Below are 18,238 nucleotides of genomic sequence, written 5' to 3'. Positions count from 1 at the left end.
GAGTTGTGGTGGAACAGGAGTTTTACATTGACAAATCTGAAACAACTATGTAATGTCATGATGTCAATATGGACCTAAAGCTCTGAGGAAGGTTTGTGACACCTTGCTCAGTTGATGCTCTGATGTATTAACACAGTTCTGAACGCAAACGAGGGTTCAACCTGATGTTGATAAGGTGCAGCTAATAAAGTGGATGGTTAATGCAGACTCCTCTTGTTCAATTAAAAATGTCCATAAACAAACGTTTTAAAAAGTTTGAGTTTATATTGTATTTTCCAACATTATACTTAAAATTTTTCTTTACAACAGTATATAAAGTAATGACTTACCAGTCCAGCTGAAACCAAGAAGATCTGCAATGATTGCTAATGTCTCTTCTTTCCTGTCAGCATCATTCTGCCAGTCAGCTAAAAAAATACAATCATAGCCAAAAAATAAATGGGGATATCTACCTGTTGAAAACATCAACTGTCCTTAACAGTATACCCAACATATACACAACATATAAAATATATTTCAGAATGGATGCAAAACGTGATTTCTTGAGGAATCTATGCTATAGGCTGTAAGGTTAATGAGGATGTGTGATGTCTATATGGATTATAACACAAAACTTAGTTTGCTTATGTACAGTTACAACCCGGTCACATAAACAGAACATGCTTTTAGGCCATTAGTGTAAGCAGTGTTGTTAATGTGTTGGTTACTATACGGTATACAAATGTTGCACTGGATTTGTTAACATTAGTAAAGGTGGGTTATTGATACGCAGAATCTCAGCAATACAATAGTGCTTCATCAAAATGTTCTAGTTTCGATCTTGCAATTATAGTTGTACTGAAGTATAATAGTAACTTACCAAGTGCAATGCACTATTACCCACGTGCACACAGACACACATAAAATATGACAACAGTATAAAATGGGAGGAAGCATATCCCAATGTAAAAATAACGGTAAATGAGTAATGGTGAGACTCTTCTTTGGAAGAGAAAGAAAGGACTTATTTGCTAAAGAGAGAAGGTAGACCAAAGGCCCAATTTGTCTGAAGCCATACCTGATGCATATTCTGGAGTTTGATCATCACCGATTCTCTGCATCTGAGTTTCCACTGTGTCATCCCAGGAAGGCCTGGACTCAAACACATCCTCTGCTCCGCAAGACGGATACACAACTGGCAACTGACTGCCATCAGAATCTGAACTGTGGGAGACTGGGATGTCGTATGTGAATATAACAGAATCTGAACTCATGTGACTAGCGCTACTCATGTCATCAGTCTCCAAAGAAGACCTCACAGATGTTTCATTTGTTGGAGAACTTGATGAAATCTTGTCAGCTAAAGCTTTCTCATGGCTAATGGCAGGTTTAGAGGGGGTAATATTTAATATGTTACAGGGTTGCCTGCTATCAGAATAACTCCTACCTTCTTTAATAAAGGCCTTAGTTGTGTCATCCTCGGATCTAGTTCTACGATTTGAAATTGGTGTTTCTTCTACTTTTTGATCAACTTGACCAATGTCTGAAATCTGTGGTTCTCTCATTGATATTCCCTCTCTAACTTTGGCAGAGTCTTTGATTTCCGGGGATGAAGGTGAACCTTGATGATATTTCATTTCTATGACTGAGCACTGGTCTTCATCTTCGTCAAACTCATCATCATCAGATGATGAGGTGTCTGAACCATCATCCACCAAATGACCACCATCTGATGGGTCAGACTGAAGGTCAGCTATTGTGGTGTCTAGATAATGTAGCCCAAGGCTTTTAAGACTTTCAGCCTGTGTTGAATTATCTGTATGAGTTTCAGAAGCAACTAGAGAAGCAGGCTTGATGTCAGTAAGGCTGCAGAGATCAACATTTTGAAGCAATTTCTCAAGCTCTGACTTCTCGAGAGATGGTTTGGGGACAGTTTTGGATTTAGGACTAGAACTTGCATCATAGAGATCCTGAGTCAACTCTTGTTTTTGGGTCCCTTGAAGCATTGTGTCTGAAATAGTTGCCTCCAAAACAACTTCCTCAACTGGATGTTCAGTGATATGAAAGAATGAGTATCCTTCCTCTTCATCAAAGGTTCTTCTTGTCATGTCAATGGCTCCACCTCGAGTCATTTCAAATAGCTTCCCTTCCTGAAACTGAAAAGGACTGGGGCTTTTCTCCCCACCTGGTGTCTGAGCAGATGTTTCTTTAGGTGTTTTTCTGTCCTCTACTGCACCAAGTGACATGTGTTCCTCAGCCTCAGTATTTTCCTGTAGGCCTACATTATTATAACTATGACCCAATGTGACATCTTCTACTCCTGTAGTAGTTTTGTTTTCCTGGGATTTATTGACAAACTCTGAATCATATGTCAGTGGTGACTCAATTGCTATGTTACCATGTAAGGAATGTTCGTTTGTCACAGAGTGGGAAAAATGTGCCTCTGTTACTGGGGAACTCCCACCTTCTGTCACATCTTTGTATATATCCGCTACTATGGGCATAGTCACACTTCTCTCAGATACCTCTTTCTGACTTGCAGTTACACATAATGAATCATCAACTGGTTGAGGAGAGCTGCTTTCTGTTACATATTTATCATAGCGGTTGTGTAGCACATCTTTTGAGGAGAGCTGTATTGCTGGGTGAATATTTAAATCTATGTCACTTTCATCATAATAATCTTTCTCAGACAGTGAAGGGGCATCTAACAATTTGTCTGTCTTCGTTTTGGATTCCTGTTCCATTTCATCAAATGTTTTGATCTTTACAGCTATTTTAAACATTTCTTCCTCTGGAGTGTATTGTTTATAGGTGGTATCACTCTCACTGTCCTTACTTTCAAGAGAGTCTTGTCTGATGAGAGAGTGAACACCTTCATCTGAAAGCATACCAACTCCAGTTATTTTCTGTGTAGTGTTGGTATACTCATCATCCATCATTTTACTTTCCACTTGTGGGATTACAGTTATGTTATCTTGTGTATTCTTGCTGGACTCATCTGCATGAATACCTTTGTCAGAAGCGAAACATGCTTTGAGCTGGGAAGCATAATCTTCATACACAGCTGTCTGAACTGGCATCTGAAACTGTTGCTCCTTTGGTTGAGTAGGACTTCCTTCAAGAGAGTCTTGACATGGAGATTCGTTAGTAGGGCTTGGCTCAATGGAATCAGGAGACTTCTTTGAAGAGCTGCCTTCCATAAGAGGGCTGGACTCTAATGAATCCTGACGGTGTGGCTCTTGATCTGATTCATCAAACTCCTGAGACTGAAGGCTCTCTAAATCAGATGGACGTTGTAGTGTGTAAGAAGTAGTTGAAAACTGAAAACAACCCTGTCCATTGAGATTTGAAGGAGAAGCAGCTGCACTTGTATTTTCAAGATCAGTTTTACCATCAGCATATTTTGGATATGGTTTTGCAATGTCTGTGATCCCATCCAGAGAGTCAACAGAATCCAGTGAAGCTCTTTGTGAGAGGTTTGCTTCAGCTTCCTCCAATGAGTCTCTCCTGTAAGTGTTTTCCTCATGGCATGTATAGCTTCCACTTTCATTGGTGGAAGCTAATGAAAGTGTGCTTTGTTCTTTGACAACAACTGGGTTGGTTTGAAAGTCTTCCTTTTCCCTGTTCTGGTCTTCTGAATTATCAATTGGCACTTTTATTTCTTTGCAGCTCTCATGGACCAGATCTTCCTCAGGATGGCTTTGCCTAGTCACTGGCATTTGTTTAACATATTCATCCAGGTCACTACTCAGATGTGACAACATGCTTGACATATCTTTTTCAGTCATAGACTCTTGTTGGCTTCCTTTTCTCTCAATATGAACTTTTTCAAATTCAGCCTCCACAACAGAAGATTTTGTTTGTCCTTTGACTACAACCGAGTCAGGCTGGAAATCTTCCTTTTCCCTGATCTGGCCTTTTGAATGATCAATTGGCACTTTTATTTCTGTGCAGCTCTCATTGACCAGATCTTCCTCAGGGTGTCCATGCCTAGTCACTGGCATTTGTTTGACATATTCATCCAGGTCACTACTTAGATGTGTCAACATACTTGACATATCTTTTTCAGTCATGGACTTTTGTTGGCTTCCTATTCTTTCAATATGAACTTGTTCAAATTCAGTCTCCACAACAGAAGATTTTGTTTGTTCTTTGACTACAACTGGGTCCGTGTGAATATTTTCCTCTCTCCCCAACTCGTCTTCTAAACTATCTCTTACCACTTTTATTTCATTGCAAGTCTCATTGACCAGATCTTCCTCAGGGTGGCTTTGCCTAGTCACTGGCATTTGTTTGACAAATTCATCCAGGTCACTACTTAGATGTGTCAACATACTTGACATATCTTTTTCAGTCATAGACTCTTGTTGGCTTCCTCTTCTCTCAATATGAACTTGTTCAAATTCAGCCTCCACAACAGAAGATTTTGTTTGTTCTTTGACTACAACCGGGTTAGGGTGAAAGTCTTCCTTTTCCCTGATCTGGTCTTCTGAATTATCAATTGGAACTTTTATTTCTTTGCAGCTCTCATGGACCAGATCTTCCTCAGGATGGCTTTGCCTAGTCACTGGCATTTGTTTGGCATATTCGTCCAGGTCACTACTTAGATGTGTCAACATACTTGCCATATCTTTTTCAGTCATGGACATTTGTTGGCTTCCTTTTCTTTCAATATGAACTTGTTCAAATTCAGCCTCCACAACAGAAGATTTTGTTTGTTCTTTGACTACAACCGGGTTAGGGTGAAAGTCTTCCTTTTCCCTGATCTGGTCTTCTGAATTATCAATTGGAACTTTTATTTCTTTGCAGCTCTCATAGACCAGATCTTCCTCAGGATGGCTTTGCCTAGTCACTGGCATTTGTTTGGCATATTCGTCCAGGTCACTACTTAGATGTGTCAACATACTTGACATATCTTTTTCAGTCATGGACATTTGTTGGCTTCCTTTTCTTTCAATATGAACTTGTTCAAATTCAGCCTCCACAACAGAAGATTTTGGTTTTTCTTTTACTACAACTGGGTCAGTGTGAATATTTTCCTCTCTCCCCAACTCGTCTTCTAAACTATCTCTTACCACTTTTATTTCATTGCAGCTCTCATTGACCAGATCTTCCTCAGGGTGTCCATGCCTAGTCACTGGCATTTGTTTGACATATTCGTCCAGGTCACCACTTAAATGTGTCAACATACTTGACATATCTTTTTCAGTCATGGACTTTTGTTGGCTTCCTTTTCTTTCAATATGAACTTGTTCAAATTCATCCTCCACAACTGAAGATTTTGTTTGTTCTTTGACTACAACTGGGTCGGTGTGAATATTTTCCTCTCCCCCTAACTCCTCTTCTAAACTATCTCTTACCACTTTTATTTCATTGCAGCTCTCATTGACCAGATCTTCCTCAGATTGGCTTTGCCTAGTCACTGGCATTTGTTTGACATATTCATCCAGGTCACCACTTAGATGTGTCAACATACTTGACATATCTTTTTCAGTCATGGACTTTTGTTGGCTTCCTTTTCTTTCAATATGAACTTGTTCAAATTCAGCCTCCACAACAGAAGATTTTGTTTGTTCTTTGACTACAACTGAGTCCGTGTGAATATTTTCCTCTCTCCCCAACTCGTCTTCTAAACTATCTCTTACCACTTTTATTTCATTGCAGCTCTCATTGACCAGATCTTCCTCAGGGTGGCTTTGCCTAGTCACTGGCATTTGTTTGACACATTCATCCAGGTCACTACTTAGATGTGTCAACATACTTGACATATCTTTTTCAGTCATGGACTTTTGTTGGCTTCCTTTTCTTTCAATATGAACTTGTTCAAATTCAGCCTCTACAACAGAAGATTTTGTTTTTTCTTTGACTACAACTGGGGCAGTGTGAATATTTTCCTCTCTCCCGAACTCATCTTCTAAACTATCTCTTACCACTTTTATTTCATTGCAGCTCTCATTGACCAGATCTTCCTCAGGATTGTCCATTGCCTTAGTCACTGGCATTTGTTTGACATATTCATCCAGGTCACCACTTAGATGTGTCAACATACTTGACATATCTTTTTCAGTCATGGACTTTTGTTGGCTTCCTTTTCTTTCAATATGAACTTGTTCAAATTCAGCCTCCACAACTGAAGATTTTGTTTGTTCTTTGACTACAACTGGGTCGGTGTGAATATTTTCCTCTCCCCCTAACTCATCTTCTAAACTATCTCTTACCACTTTTATTTCATTGCAGCTCTCATTGACCAGATCTTCCTCAGATTGGCTTTGCCTAGTCACTGGCATTTGTTTGACATATTCATCCAGGTCACTACTTAGATGTGTCAACATACCTGACATATCTTTTCCAGTCATGTACTTTTGCTGGCTTCCTTTTCTTTCAATATGAACTTGTTCAAATTCAGCCTCCACAACAGAAGATTTTGTTTGTTCTTTGACTACAACCGGGTCAAGCTGGAAGTCTTCCTTTTCCCTGATCTGGTCTTCTGAATTATCAATTGGCAATTTTATTTCTGTGCAGCTCTCATGGAACAGATCTTCCTCCGGGTGGCCTTGCCTAGTCACTGGCATTGGTGTGACATATTCATCCAGGTCACTACTTAGATGTGTCAACATGCTTGACATATCTTTTCCAGTCATGGACTTTTGTTGGCTTCCTTTTCTTTCAATATGAACTTGTTCAAATTCAGCCTCCACAACAGAAGATTTTGTTTGTTCTTTGACTACAACCGGGTCAGGCTGGAAGTCTTCCTTTTCCCTGATCTGGTCTTCTGAATTATCAATTGGCACTTTTATTTCTGTGCAGCTCTCATGGAACAGATCTTCCTCCGGGTGGCCTTGCCTAGTCACTGGCATTGGTGTGACATATTCATCCAGGTCACTACTTAGATGTGTCAACATGCTTGACATATCTTTTCCAGTCATGGACTTTTGTTGGCTTCCTTTTCTTTCAATATGAACTTGTTCAAATTCAGTCTCCAAAACAGAAAATTGTGTTTGTTCCTCGACAACAACTGGGTTGGTCTGAAAGTCTTCCTCTTCCCCCAACAGGTCTTCTAAACTATCTCTTACCAGTTTTATTTCTTTGCAACTGTCATTGACCAGATTTTCCTCAGGGTGGCTTTGCCTAGTCACTGGCATTTGTTTGACACATTCATCCAGGTCACTACTAAGATGTGTCAACATACTCGACATATCTTTTTCAGTCATAGACTCTTGTTGGCTTCCTTTTCTCTCAATATGAACTTGTTCAAATTCAGCCTCCACAAAAGAAGATTTTGTTTGTTCTTTGACTACAACCGGGTCAGGCTGGAAGTCTTCCTTTTCCCTGATCTGGTGTTCAGAATGATCAATTGGAACTTTTATTTCTTTGCAGCTCTCATGGATCAGATCTTCCTCAGGGTGTCCATGCCTAGTCACTGGCATTTGTTTGACACATTCATCCAGGTCACCACTTAGATGTGTCAACATGCTTGACATATCTTTTTCAGTCATAGACTCTTGTTGGCTTCCTTTTCTCTCAATATGAACTTGTTCAAATTCAGCCTCCACACCAGAAGATTTTGTTTGTTCTTTGACTACAACTGGGTCGGTGTCAATATTTTCCTCTCCTCTCAACTCGTCTTCTAAACCATCTCTTACCAGTTTTATTTCTTTGCAGCTCTCATTGACCAGATCTTCCTCAGAATAACTTTGTCTTGTCACTGGCATTTGTTTGACATATTCATCTATGTCAGTACTCAGATGTGACAACATGCTTGACATATCTTTCTCAGTCATGGACTTTTGTGGGCTTCCTTTTCTCTCAGAATAAACTTGTTCAAATTCAGTCTCCAAAACGGAAGAGTCTGTGTGTTGTTCGACTACAACTGGGTCAGTGTGAATGTTTACCTTTTCTCCAATCTCGGCTTCTGAATTATCCATTGGCACTTTTATTTCTTTGCAGCTCTCATTGACCAGTTTTTCCTCAGGATGGCTTTGGCTAGTCACTGGCATTTGTTTGACACATTCATCCAGGTCACTACTCAGATGTGACAACATGCTTGACATATCCTTCTCACTCATGGACTTTTGTTGGCTTCCTTTTCTCTCAATATGAACTTGCTCAAATTCAGTCTCCAAAACAGAAGATTTTGTTTGTTCTTTGAATACAACTGGGTCAGTGTGAATGTTTTTATTTTCTCTTATCTGGTCTTCTGAATGATCAATTGGCACTTTTATTTCTTTGCAGCTCTCATGGACCAGATCCTCCTCCAGAGGGCTTTGCTTCATCATTGGCATTTGTTTGACACATTCATCCACGTCACTACTCAGATGTGTCAACATACTTGACATATCTTTCTTAGTCATATACTTTTGTTGGCTTCCTTTTCTTTCAACATGAACTTGTTCAAATTCAGCCTCCAAAACAGAAGATTTTGTTTGTTCTTTGACTACAACTGGGGTAGTCTGGATGTTTTCTTCTCCTCCCAACTCATCTTCTAAACCATCTCTTACCTGTTTTATTTCTTTGCAGCTCTCATTGACCAGATCTTCCTCAGAATGACTTTTTGCTGTCACTGGCATTTCTGTGACATATTCATCTAGGTCAGTACTCAGATGTGACAATATGCTTGACATCTCTTTCTTAGTAACTGGCTTTTGTGGGCTCCCCTTTCTCATAACATAAACCTGTTCAAGATGAGTCTCCAAAACTTGGGTTTGTGGTTGATCTTTAACTTCAACTACATGAGTCTGCATGCCACTGCTGAGATGTGATAACATACCAGACATATTCTTCTCTGTTACTGACTGTTCTGGATATATAGTTCTCTCAATAAGAACTTTTTGGAAAACAGTCTCCAAACCTGGACTTGTTCTTTCTTCTTTGGCTGCTATTAAAGCAGTATGTGACTTTTCCTCTTCCTCCACCCTTTCTTCTAAATTAATCCTAGACAGTTTTATTTCTTTACAATTCTCATGGACAACATCATCTTCCAAATAGCCTTTTCTTGTCACTGACTCTTCTTTAACATATTCATCTAGATCAGAACTGAGAAGTGCCAACATGCCTGACATATTCTTCTCAGTTTTAGGTTGTTGTACAGTTGTGATGTAAACTTGTTCAAATGTAGTTTCTGGATCCAAATATTCTGTTGGTTGTTTGACTTCAAGTATGACTGTCTGCACATTTGTCTGTTTCTGTACAGCATCCTCTGAGGTGCCCCTTGCCAGTTTGATTTCTTTGCAGCTCTCATTAACTAGATCTTCTTCAGTATGACTTTGTCTTGTCACTGGCTTTTCTTTGAGACATTGATCAAGGTCATAGGCAAGCAGTGACAACATTCCTGACATATCTTTCTCAGGTACAGATTGATGCACCTTCCTCTTGATTGAAACTTCTTGGAATGGCACCTCTGATTCTGCAATTTCTCTGACTGTACTTATACTAGGCTGTGTCAGTTCCTGTTTCTCTTCACTTTGATCATTCTCAACATGAGCACCAATATGCATGCTGGTGTTCATGGCTTTTTTAAAGTTCTTATGGGTGATGTCCACCTCTTTAAGCCTGGCATCCACTGGCATATCCTGGAGGTTCTGATCTGAGTTACTGTTTGATGATAGCATGCCTTGCACATATGTTGTTTTAGTAAAGGCACCAAATGAGGTCCTCTTGTCACCCAATTCTTCTTCCGCTGGGAGTCCCTCCATGAAGGTTTTAAAGTCACTGCCTTCTTCCTCTCTTGTGTATTTCTCTATCAATCGTGAGTGGTAAGTTTCTGCTCCTTCTTCATTACCATGATCCTCTTTTATTTGGCATGTTATATTGTCTTTGTTTGAGGTGCCGTTGTCAACACTTGTTGGGAAAGATTTTGATGTATCAGATCTTCTGTCTTTTTTCAGTGCATTCTCTCTTTTTTCATCTGTCCCTAAATCTATATTTTTCTCTGTCACAACCTGTGTTCTTTCATCCATCAAAGGAATTTTATTTTCAGTAGACATTGATGTAACAGTTTCATTATCAATATCCTTTAGTAAAACTGTCTCTTGACAATGCTGATCAATTTTCATTTTTTCAAAAGGCCTAGTCGGTGAATACTGGTCCAAGTCCTTTTCCATTAAGAACGTTGTTCCTTGGACATCCTTTTCTGCTGCAGATGCCTGGTGAGATGTTTTTTCATCTGTCTGGATTTCTTGAAGTCTTGGCTCTTTGATTATGGTTTCAGTGTCAATTTGTCCATTACGTATTTTGCTTCCATAATCAGCTGCTGTATTTGCCTCACCTGCTTCAAAAATAATATCTTCTTTTTTATCTTCACTTACTGAAAGCATAAAGGTCATTTCATTGCTTCTTTGGTGGTTGTCAGAATGTTGCACTTCCTTTGAGCTGGATGTTGAATCAACATGCTTGTCTGAGGATTCTGGCATGCTTGCACACTTGGAAGTCTCGGGAACAGCAGAGCTCATGTCTTCCCTATAATAAGGACTGTATTGAGACATTCGATTTGTGTCAGAATCACCAGGTAACTCTTGGTTCTCTTCAAGGACCAAAAGTTGATAACTGACATCTGGAACTGTTCTAGTCTGTCTGAACCGCTGATACTCCGGGCTTTCTTCCAGCTCAGCCTTTATGTCAGGAGTGAAGTCTTCAGAAGGTCTGCGATCTGGGCTGATTTGAGCTTCTTCAGATAAACTCCTAGCAGTGCTTAAGAATGATCCATCTAACTGCATTTCTCCATGGCTTTTCTCTGAGAAGTCTAATGCTTCGTTCTTAAGGCTGACCCTTTCATCATAAAAAGTAACCCTCTCAGTTTTTTCCTCTAAAACAGTATTTCTAAAACAGGTCATATCAGAACTTTGTTGAGATTCATTTTTAGAATCTCTCTTTTTACTTATTGTTTGGGCAACTGAAGCAGAGTTGTGAATATAATTTTGTGTTTGTTGAGATGTTAAATCATTGGGTTGAATGCTTTGAATGGGTTGAGGGCTAACTGATTTAAGTTTGTCAACTTTGGTTTTCAAAGGGTCCTGGAATGTTTTTATTAGCTGTTTGACAGAAGATGTGATGGGCTTATCTTGCTCTTCACCTGGGGCACTAACATGTAATGGGTCACTTTGTACAATATTAGGAAATGGAACTGCCCTTCCAAAAGAAGAACCATCTGATACTCCTGATTCCTCAGATTTGTGTCCAGTTAAAGTTGCTGGTTGATCTTCTCTCCTGTCATATAAGATGGGATCAGCCTGTGGACTAAGAACTGCAAGGCTCTGAGCTTGGTGCTGTGACTCAGATTCAGATGCAAATGTTTTACCAGAAGAAACTTTCTGTTGTGACGGTCCAGAAAAAGCTTCTGGGAAATCCTGCGCAGTTTGGAATAGTTTCATCCGTTCCTTCACAGAAAGTGTCTCTTTTTCTAGCGGCTTACTCTCTCTGAATTCTGCCACCGGGCCTTCATTTCCAATGTCATACTGAACTGTGTCAGCAAATTTTACTGTCTTACCACAGGGCCTTTCGGATGTCAACTGTGTTTTCTCAGTAGTATTTCTGATTGAGCTAACTTGCTCATCCGTCATGTCTGTCTTGTCCATTTTATTCACATCCCCTGGTTGGTTGATAATGATGGGGCTCTCATATGTTGGACTCTGCTCTATCCCCCTTTTGTCTTCGGTGTCTGTAGGCTTGTCTTTTAATGTTTCACTATGAGAAGAAAGTGGTGCCTTATGCTCAAAAAGGCCAGATTTGCATTTTGATGGGTCCTGCCCAGTTTGAAAAGCTTCCATTAGCTCCCTCACTGACATAGTTTCCTCTAATCTTTCTGTCTGGGATCTTGGAGATTTGGGTACTCGAGGAAGTTCTGGCATGATTTCCTCTTGCTTCTTTAGAGTTATTGAAGATTCCTCATATGTTACGCCCTGACTAATTTTTTGCATGTCTTCCTGTTCAACTTTGGTCTGTAATGCCTTAACTTTGTCTTTTATGGACCCTATGGGTGTCTCGATAACTAAAGGAGAAACTGGGGGCTCCATAACTGAGCTAACTGGAAAGCCACCCTCTTGAAGAATGGCATCACCATCCAAAGATTCCTCAGAACTCACTCTTTCCAGCTCCCCCTCAGAGCTGCTACACCTAGACAGCTCTCTTTTTTGACGGTTTTTCCTTTTAGGCTTTTCTATATTTGGAGGATGTCTCTTGTTATGTGGAACTGTTTGTTCCTTTGTAGCTTGTTCAGATTTGTCTTGGGAATCTTGTTGTGAACTATATCTAATAGCAGGTCTTTGTTCGAATTTTTCTCCCATGTCCGTGTTGACATTTGAGGCCAAGCCTATCATTTCTTTGGCTGACGGACTGCTATGAACAAGGTTCTCTTTTTTAGTCTCTCCAGTCTTGTCAAACCTATCTTCTATTTGTTCCACTGCAGTAAAGGAATATTTATCAGCCAACACTACAACTCTAGCCCTCTCCTCATACACATCTGTTGGAAATGCTGCTGATGTTCTGATGTCCGATATGTCTGACAGAATGTCTGGACTTGCAAGAGTTGCAGGATCAAGAGGCTGGTTAGTTATCAGGGAGAATGTATCAGTGGTCTCAGATCCATCATCTTCAGTGAAAAAAAAGTTTCATAACCAAAAAGGGTAGATAACATGTGGGACAAATCAAGTGGGAAAGAGAGACATCAGAAAACCGTCAAGACAATGTCATCAAATATCCATCTTCAGTTCACAGTGAAAGAAGAAGAAGACTGACAGGGCAGAAGATAAGGAAATCTTGGAAAAAAGGCCAAAAAGGGGACACAGTAGTCCAGAAGGTTTGAAAGGAAAAAGAGCAGCAAAAGCATAAGCAAAAGCCAAGAGGAGTAAAATAAGAGAGGCAGAATGTGGACAAGAACCAGGCAAATCTGATGTTGTTTACTACAGATTTAGGTATCTAACACAAACTCTACAAAAAGCACAGAATGTAACATAGAAATCTGCATGTAAAATTAACCAACAAGGCAGAATAACATATATTCTCAAGATTATTGCTGACATTGTGCCTGAATATAACATTATAACATAGATATTAAAGGAACAATAAGTATTAACACCTTGTGGTTAAAATCAGAACAACAGATACACAATGCCTTTCACAGACACCAGTCATTTACTCAAGGGTCTGCTGTTGCTGTGAAGCATCACTGAATTTTTACTTACAGGATAGCTATATGTCATAGTCTGTTTTATTTCTGGTCCGCTTCTCTTACTGGCTTCCATGTTAGCAGGCTGCTGTTCTTTTGCCAAAATAAAATACAAAATGCTGTGTTTTTAGGAACCATGGGGACTCTCATTTGTTTAGCTCAGGAACCAGGTAGTAAACACAGGCTACACTCTGACCCGAAGTAGTTCCGGACCGTACCTCTAGGTTTGAAAGGAGAAAATTGTGACTAAGACATTGGTCATGGAGAGGACCGATTATTTATAGGGAATGTAACTTCCATCCCAGGTGACAAATGAAAATGATTTAGGTTGATTTTACAGTAAATATCTTACTTATTGCTCCTTTAACAAACTGAGGAAAATGAAAGTGCTTATGAGAGAGAAGAGGTAGCTATCAAGCAATTAATATCCTAATATTGGTTGCATAATTAAAATAGCATCACAGGTTGTTATATAATGTGAAAAGCAGAGTCAATTTTATTTATAAGGTTTGTAGACCTTTATTAATCAATACGGAGTTTGCAAATAAGAGTGTTTTGTTTACTGTATTTTGTAACCTTGTGGAACTATTATGCTATACAAAGAAATTATTGCAATGTGTAATGTGAATAAAACAAATTAAACTTAAGGGAAATGTTTGTTTGAAGCTAATATTAAGTACATGGAAGATTAGGCAAAATGTCCGATGTTAGCTGGAAAAGTGTGTTTGTACATAGTGGGAATATAGAACAAACAACATGGTATTGTTTGTCAAATGCAACCCATAATCAGAGAAGGTTGAAACACAATGAACAATGCTGTTATGAACAAATATTTATTTCTTAATTTCTATTGACTTTCATTTCAGGTTAGACAACATTAATCCAATGTACAATTACAATAGAAATTAGTAAACCTCAGTTCAAGTCAGGTTTATTGGCAAAATGTACAACCAGCAGTGATTTAAAACAAACAGGTCAAACTACAATTTAAATAACTCTACTCAGTTAATACCAATAGAGATTTTTCAACTTAAAGGAAAAATACCACTCTTAATAACTACTGCAGCCTCAACATTATTCAACTCCTTCAAGACAAGCACCTTTAAAAGCCTTTTTAATGTCATGACCTGCTCTAAAAATAATCCATAGCCTCAGACACCAGATTCAGGCAGTGGTCCCAAGGAATCCTAGCCCAAATAATTTTATTGAAATTCAAGTTACTGATGGCCATTCTAGTATCTTCTAGGATACCTTATGATACAAAGCCTTGGTAGTATCCATGATATGCTTGGATTCAATTCCCTTGGAAGGTTAAATAACCAGGCTTTATTTTCCTAGCTGATGGCATTTTCTCCCAACATTTCCTGATACTTGAGTGAATCCACAGGCAGCAGGTTTCCAATGTCAGAGAAAACAATGGAGCCACAGGGAATCACTGAACCACATCCATGCTTCATTTTAGCCATGGCTGTCTTGTAAGAATATTACTTATTCTTCTTCCCAAAACGTTTCAAATTGCTTTGGCTTATTTATATAATTGGGAGTAAATTGGAGCAAACATTTACAGTATTTTTGTGGTGGTGTATGTAAGTTCCATTGTTCCTTTAACTTCAAACTTGTGAACTACGTTTCCAGCTGTATCAATAGTAGAACTCAGGGGAGACAACATTCGACTTGCAAATGTCAGCTTTTATGAAGAATTATTTTGAGACTGAAGTACTCATTAAAAGTGGTATTTCATGTTTAATTATAATAAAATCTATGAAATGTTAGTTTTAACTATTTGAAATTATATATAATTTATTTACTGTAAACATTAAAGAATTTTGAATCTTGTAGATAAACCTAAATTGCAAAGGGGGCTGAATGATTTTAACTGAAACTGTATGGGGTCTCCAGATTGTCAACACAGGTGTTTAAAATGTGCCTCAAAAGTCAGATATGAATTTTTGTTTAACAGAAAACAAATGTCACCTGAATGCACAGGTTTTATAGTGAATGCAGACATGAGTAATATATCTGCGCTTTCTCTGTACTCTTTAAAGTCAAAATGCTTCAAAGAATTCAAGAAATGTAGAGGACTTTCTTCCTCTAGAAAGAACTGTAGTTACTTCAGGGTGAATGATAAAAGGCGTACCATATTTTTCGGACTATAAGTCGCATCGGACTATACACATTTATTTCACACAGTCCAAGACTAAAAACTGACAATTAATCTGATAAGACCATTTATTCAATTACACAACTGTATCTCCAACTGCTGAAAAATATATGAAACATCCTGGGAGGTTGAATGGGATACAAGCCACCAACTCCAACCCGGAAAGTTCTCATCAGCGCATTTCAGCGTAACACCCATTACGCTGAAATTTGTCAAAATTATGCTGAAATTAGACCGTGAGCATAACGTTGCTACATGCTAAGCTAACAGTATGACACGGATGTTTCAGATAACTTAAAGCTTACGTGCATCAGTGAAGTTTTAAACCGCCCGGACAACAGACCTGTAAGATAGCACTAGCTGTTATTAGTTTCAAGGACACCCCAATAACAGGGTTCTGTCTCGGTCTGGGCTCTCCTTTCGAGCTGCACCACGCAAGGCTCTGCTGCGTGAATGCAGACTGAAACAGCGAAACAGCATACAAATGTGTTCAGCTTTTGTTGTCTATAAGTTAACGTTTCAATTAATGTTTAAGTGGTACAGGGGCAGCATATTGTTTTCACAAGCCTAGAGCGCCCTCTTACGGCTATAGGCGGTTATGTTTCCTACTTGGTTGTTGTTGGCTAGTATAATTTACCATTTATAATTGATATACAAGTTGCACATGAATATAAGCCACAGGAAAAGGCCAAACTATGAAGAAAGTGCAACTTATAGTCCGAAAAATACGGTATTATCAGTTAGTCCAAGCAAGGCGATTTTTTGCATACTTATGAAGTGCCAGGGGAGACTAATGAGAGAAAAAAAAAATCATATCTATCTATCTATCTATCTATCTATCTATCTATCTATCTATCTATCTATCTATCTATCTATCTATCTATCTATCTATCTATCTATATATATATATATATATATATATATATATATACACATACATACATACATCCAGCATCATAATATAGAATGGATGACATGGCTTGGTTTCATTGATTGTGCAATAAAATCTACTTTAATTTAGTGTAACATTCATTGTTTATTTCCTTTATTGATTTATTTTTTTCCTGGGTGGTTGTTCCAACATCGTTTGATTTTTGGGTTGTATTTCTGTACAGAGCTAATAAAGATTTATGACATGCAGCTAATAGGTGTAAACAAAGAAAAACAGGTCAAAATGAATACTTTCTATATTTTGTCATGTAAAGATGTACTACAGGCACTTAGATTGAATGAATCAAAAGCATTTGGGCCAAAAATTAATATAAAAAAATATTTAATAGTAGTATTATTTTGACCACAATCCATGATTGGATGTAAAAAACAAATCAAACTTAAAAAAATTAAAATGCTATGAGATGGAGAGGGTTAGTAGAGGGGAAGGAGGTCAGTAGAGTGGAGGGGAACACAGCCATAGCATAGCTGCCATTAACAAAATATTACTATACACTATGTTAGTGGAGCAAAAGAAGCATGGCTCACAAATTATAGCTACCAAAATATAATTAAAAATCAATTAATGGATGTGTCTCAACTTGAGAATTTTAAAGATTACTTTACAACAAATAAGTGAACATATTTTGGTCTCAAATAAAGCTATCTAGCTAAAAATTTTATATGTATTTGTTTAAAGAATAAAAAGTTGGAATTGATATACTGAATAAAACTTACATTTCTTATCACTCTTCTCACTCTGAAAAAAAAAAGATTAAACAGTCATTGCCATAAGCCAGTTATAATCTCATTTTTACTTGAAAACAGGACAGACAAAATTTAATTTACCTCGTCTTCCCCATCTTGATCTGAGTCAGACTCCTAAGGAGAAGAAAGAACAGAAAACATTGACATCTCTGTAACCAGAAACAATAGCCTACACATTCCCAAAGAAACACAAGCCAGTAATAATAGTATCACTTTAGATGTTTAAACTAACCTTTGAGTATGTCGGAAGAGTGATGTTAAGGTTGCAGATAGCATTGTGATGGAGGCTTCGGTATGTGCGAGGTTCCTTGGTGAAGGACAAGCGACCACGGGGTTCCTGGGCTGTATCTCGAATCTGTTCATTGGAGAAATCAAGGTATGTTGAGCTTATTCAAAGGGATCCAAAAGGATACTTCACAAATGCTTGTTTGTTGTATGGTCATACTTTAATAAAGAGTGCCAGTCTGTTCTCCTTGAAGGCAAAGAAACTGAATACATGGTGCTGTCCACTCTTAGTAAGAGGTACAAGGTTTCCGAAGCAGTCTGCATATATGGGTTTTCCCTCCAGCACCTGTGTGGGGACAGCATGTGAATAGGATATTAAGCCATTATACCTCCATTTCATTATATAACCATCTTTTGTACAACTTTTAAATAACGATTTAGTGTATTTAGTTGCCCACAAAAATCTGTATAATTCCAACTTCCAAGTATAGTTTATAGCTTCTGGAATTTCTTGTCCAACAAGACCCAATCTCAGACATTTCCCTCATTTTATGTGATCCTGAAGCGCACCTCAACATCGCGGCTGCGCGCTACTTCTGTGAAGTTCTCTTGCTGTTCCAAGGTTTTGTCCATCTTGTCATCTGTCATGCAGAAACACCGCAGCCGTGCCTCGATGGGGTCGAGCGTTTTGGCAAAGATGACGAACTTAGCCATGTAGGGTACGCAGATGATTTCTCTGTACAGCTGTGTTCCGAAATTAACCGACTCCTGGACCTGCCTGCAGTCTATGAGCCAGAACCTGTGAATTTCAGCCAATTAGTGACCAGCAGACTAACTAAGGAAGAACACTGAGCTTACAACACAGATACGGGCCACACCAGTAGTCTTCCAAAAGGAAAACCAATTTACCTGGCTGACACATTGGTGGTGAAGGAAACACATTGGTTAACAAAGGTGAGCGGTGTGGAGCCGGTGATGTCCTCCCATTGGGCAGGTGTGGTCCCTCCTAAAAC

General features: G+C 38.7%; 1 protein-coding gene across 26 annotated transcripts in view; it reads right to left on the bottom strand.

Annotated features, from left to right (window-relative positions):
- Positions 1-18,238, bottom strand: part of ank2a (ankyrin 2a, neuronal) — a 114,580-nt gene that overhangs the window by 36,544 nt on the left and 59,798 nt on the right. For 24 of the 26 annotated variants that reach the window (XM_036136906.1, XM_036136890.1, XM_036136902.1 and 21 more), the window contains 8 exons: positions 18,135-18,231; positions 17,796-18,024; positions 17,446-17,571; positions 17,233-17,355; positions 17,082-17,114; positions 16,971-16,992; positions 1,058-12,565; positions 330-407 (listed from right to left, as the gene is read on the bottom strand). In XM_036136906.1, the coding sequence (XP_035992799.1) occupies positions 330-407; positions 1,058-12,565; positions 16,971-16,992; positions 17,082-17,114; positions 17,233-17,355; positions 17,446-17,571; positions 17,796-18,024; positions 18,135-18,231 (12,216 nt within the window). The remainder of the gene's footprint in view (positions 1-329; positions 408-1,057; positions 12,566-16,970; positions 16,993-17,081; positions 17,115-17,232; positions 17,356-17,445; positions 17,572-17,795; positions 18,025-18,134; positions 18,232-18,238) is intronic. The other 2 variants (XM_021318035.2, XM_021318045.2) reach the window with 2 other exon arrangements.

The sequence above is a fragment of the Fundulus heteroclitus genome, chromosome 5, assembly GCF_011125445.2.
Source record: "Fundulus heteroclitus isolate FHET01 chromosome 5, MU-UCD_Fhet_4.1, whole genome shotgun sequence".
NCBI classification, from domain to species: domain Eukaryota; kingdom Metazoa; phylum Chordata; class Actinopteri; order Cyprinodontiformes; family Fundulidae; genus Fundulus; species Fundulus heteroclitus.
The sequence above is the reverse complement of the archived record's forward strand: the minus strand, read 5'-3'. Positions and strand labels throughout refer to the sequence as shown.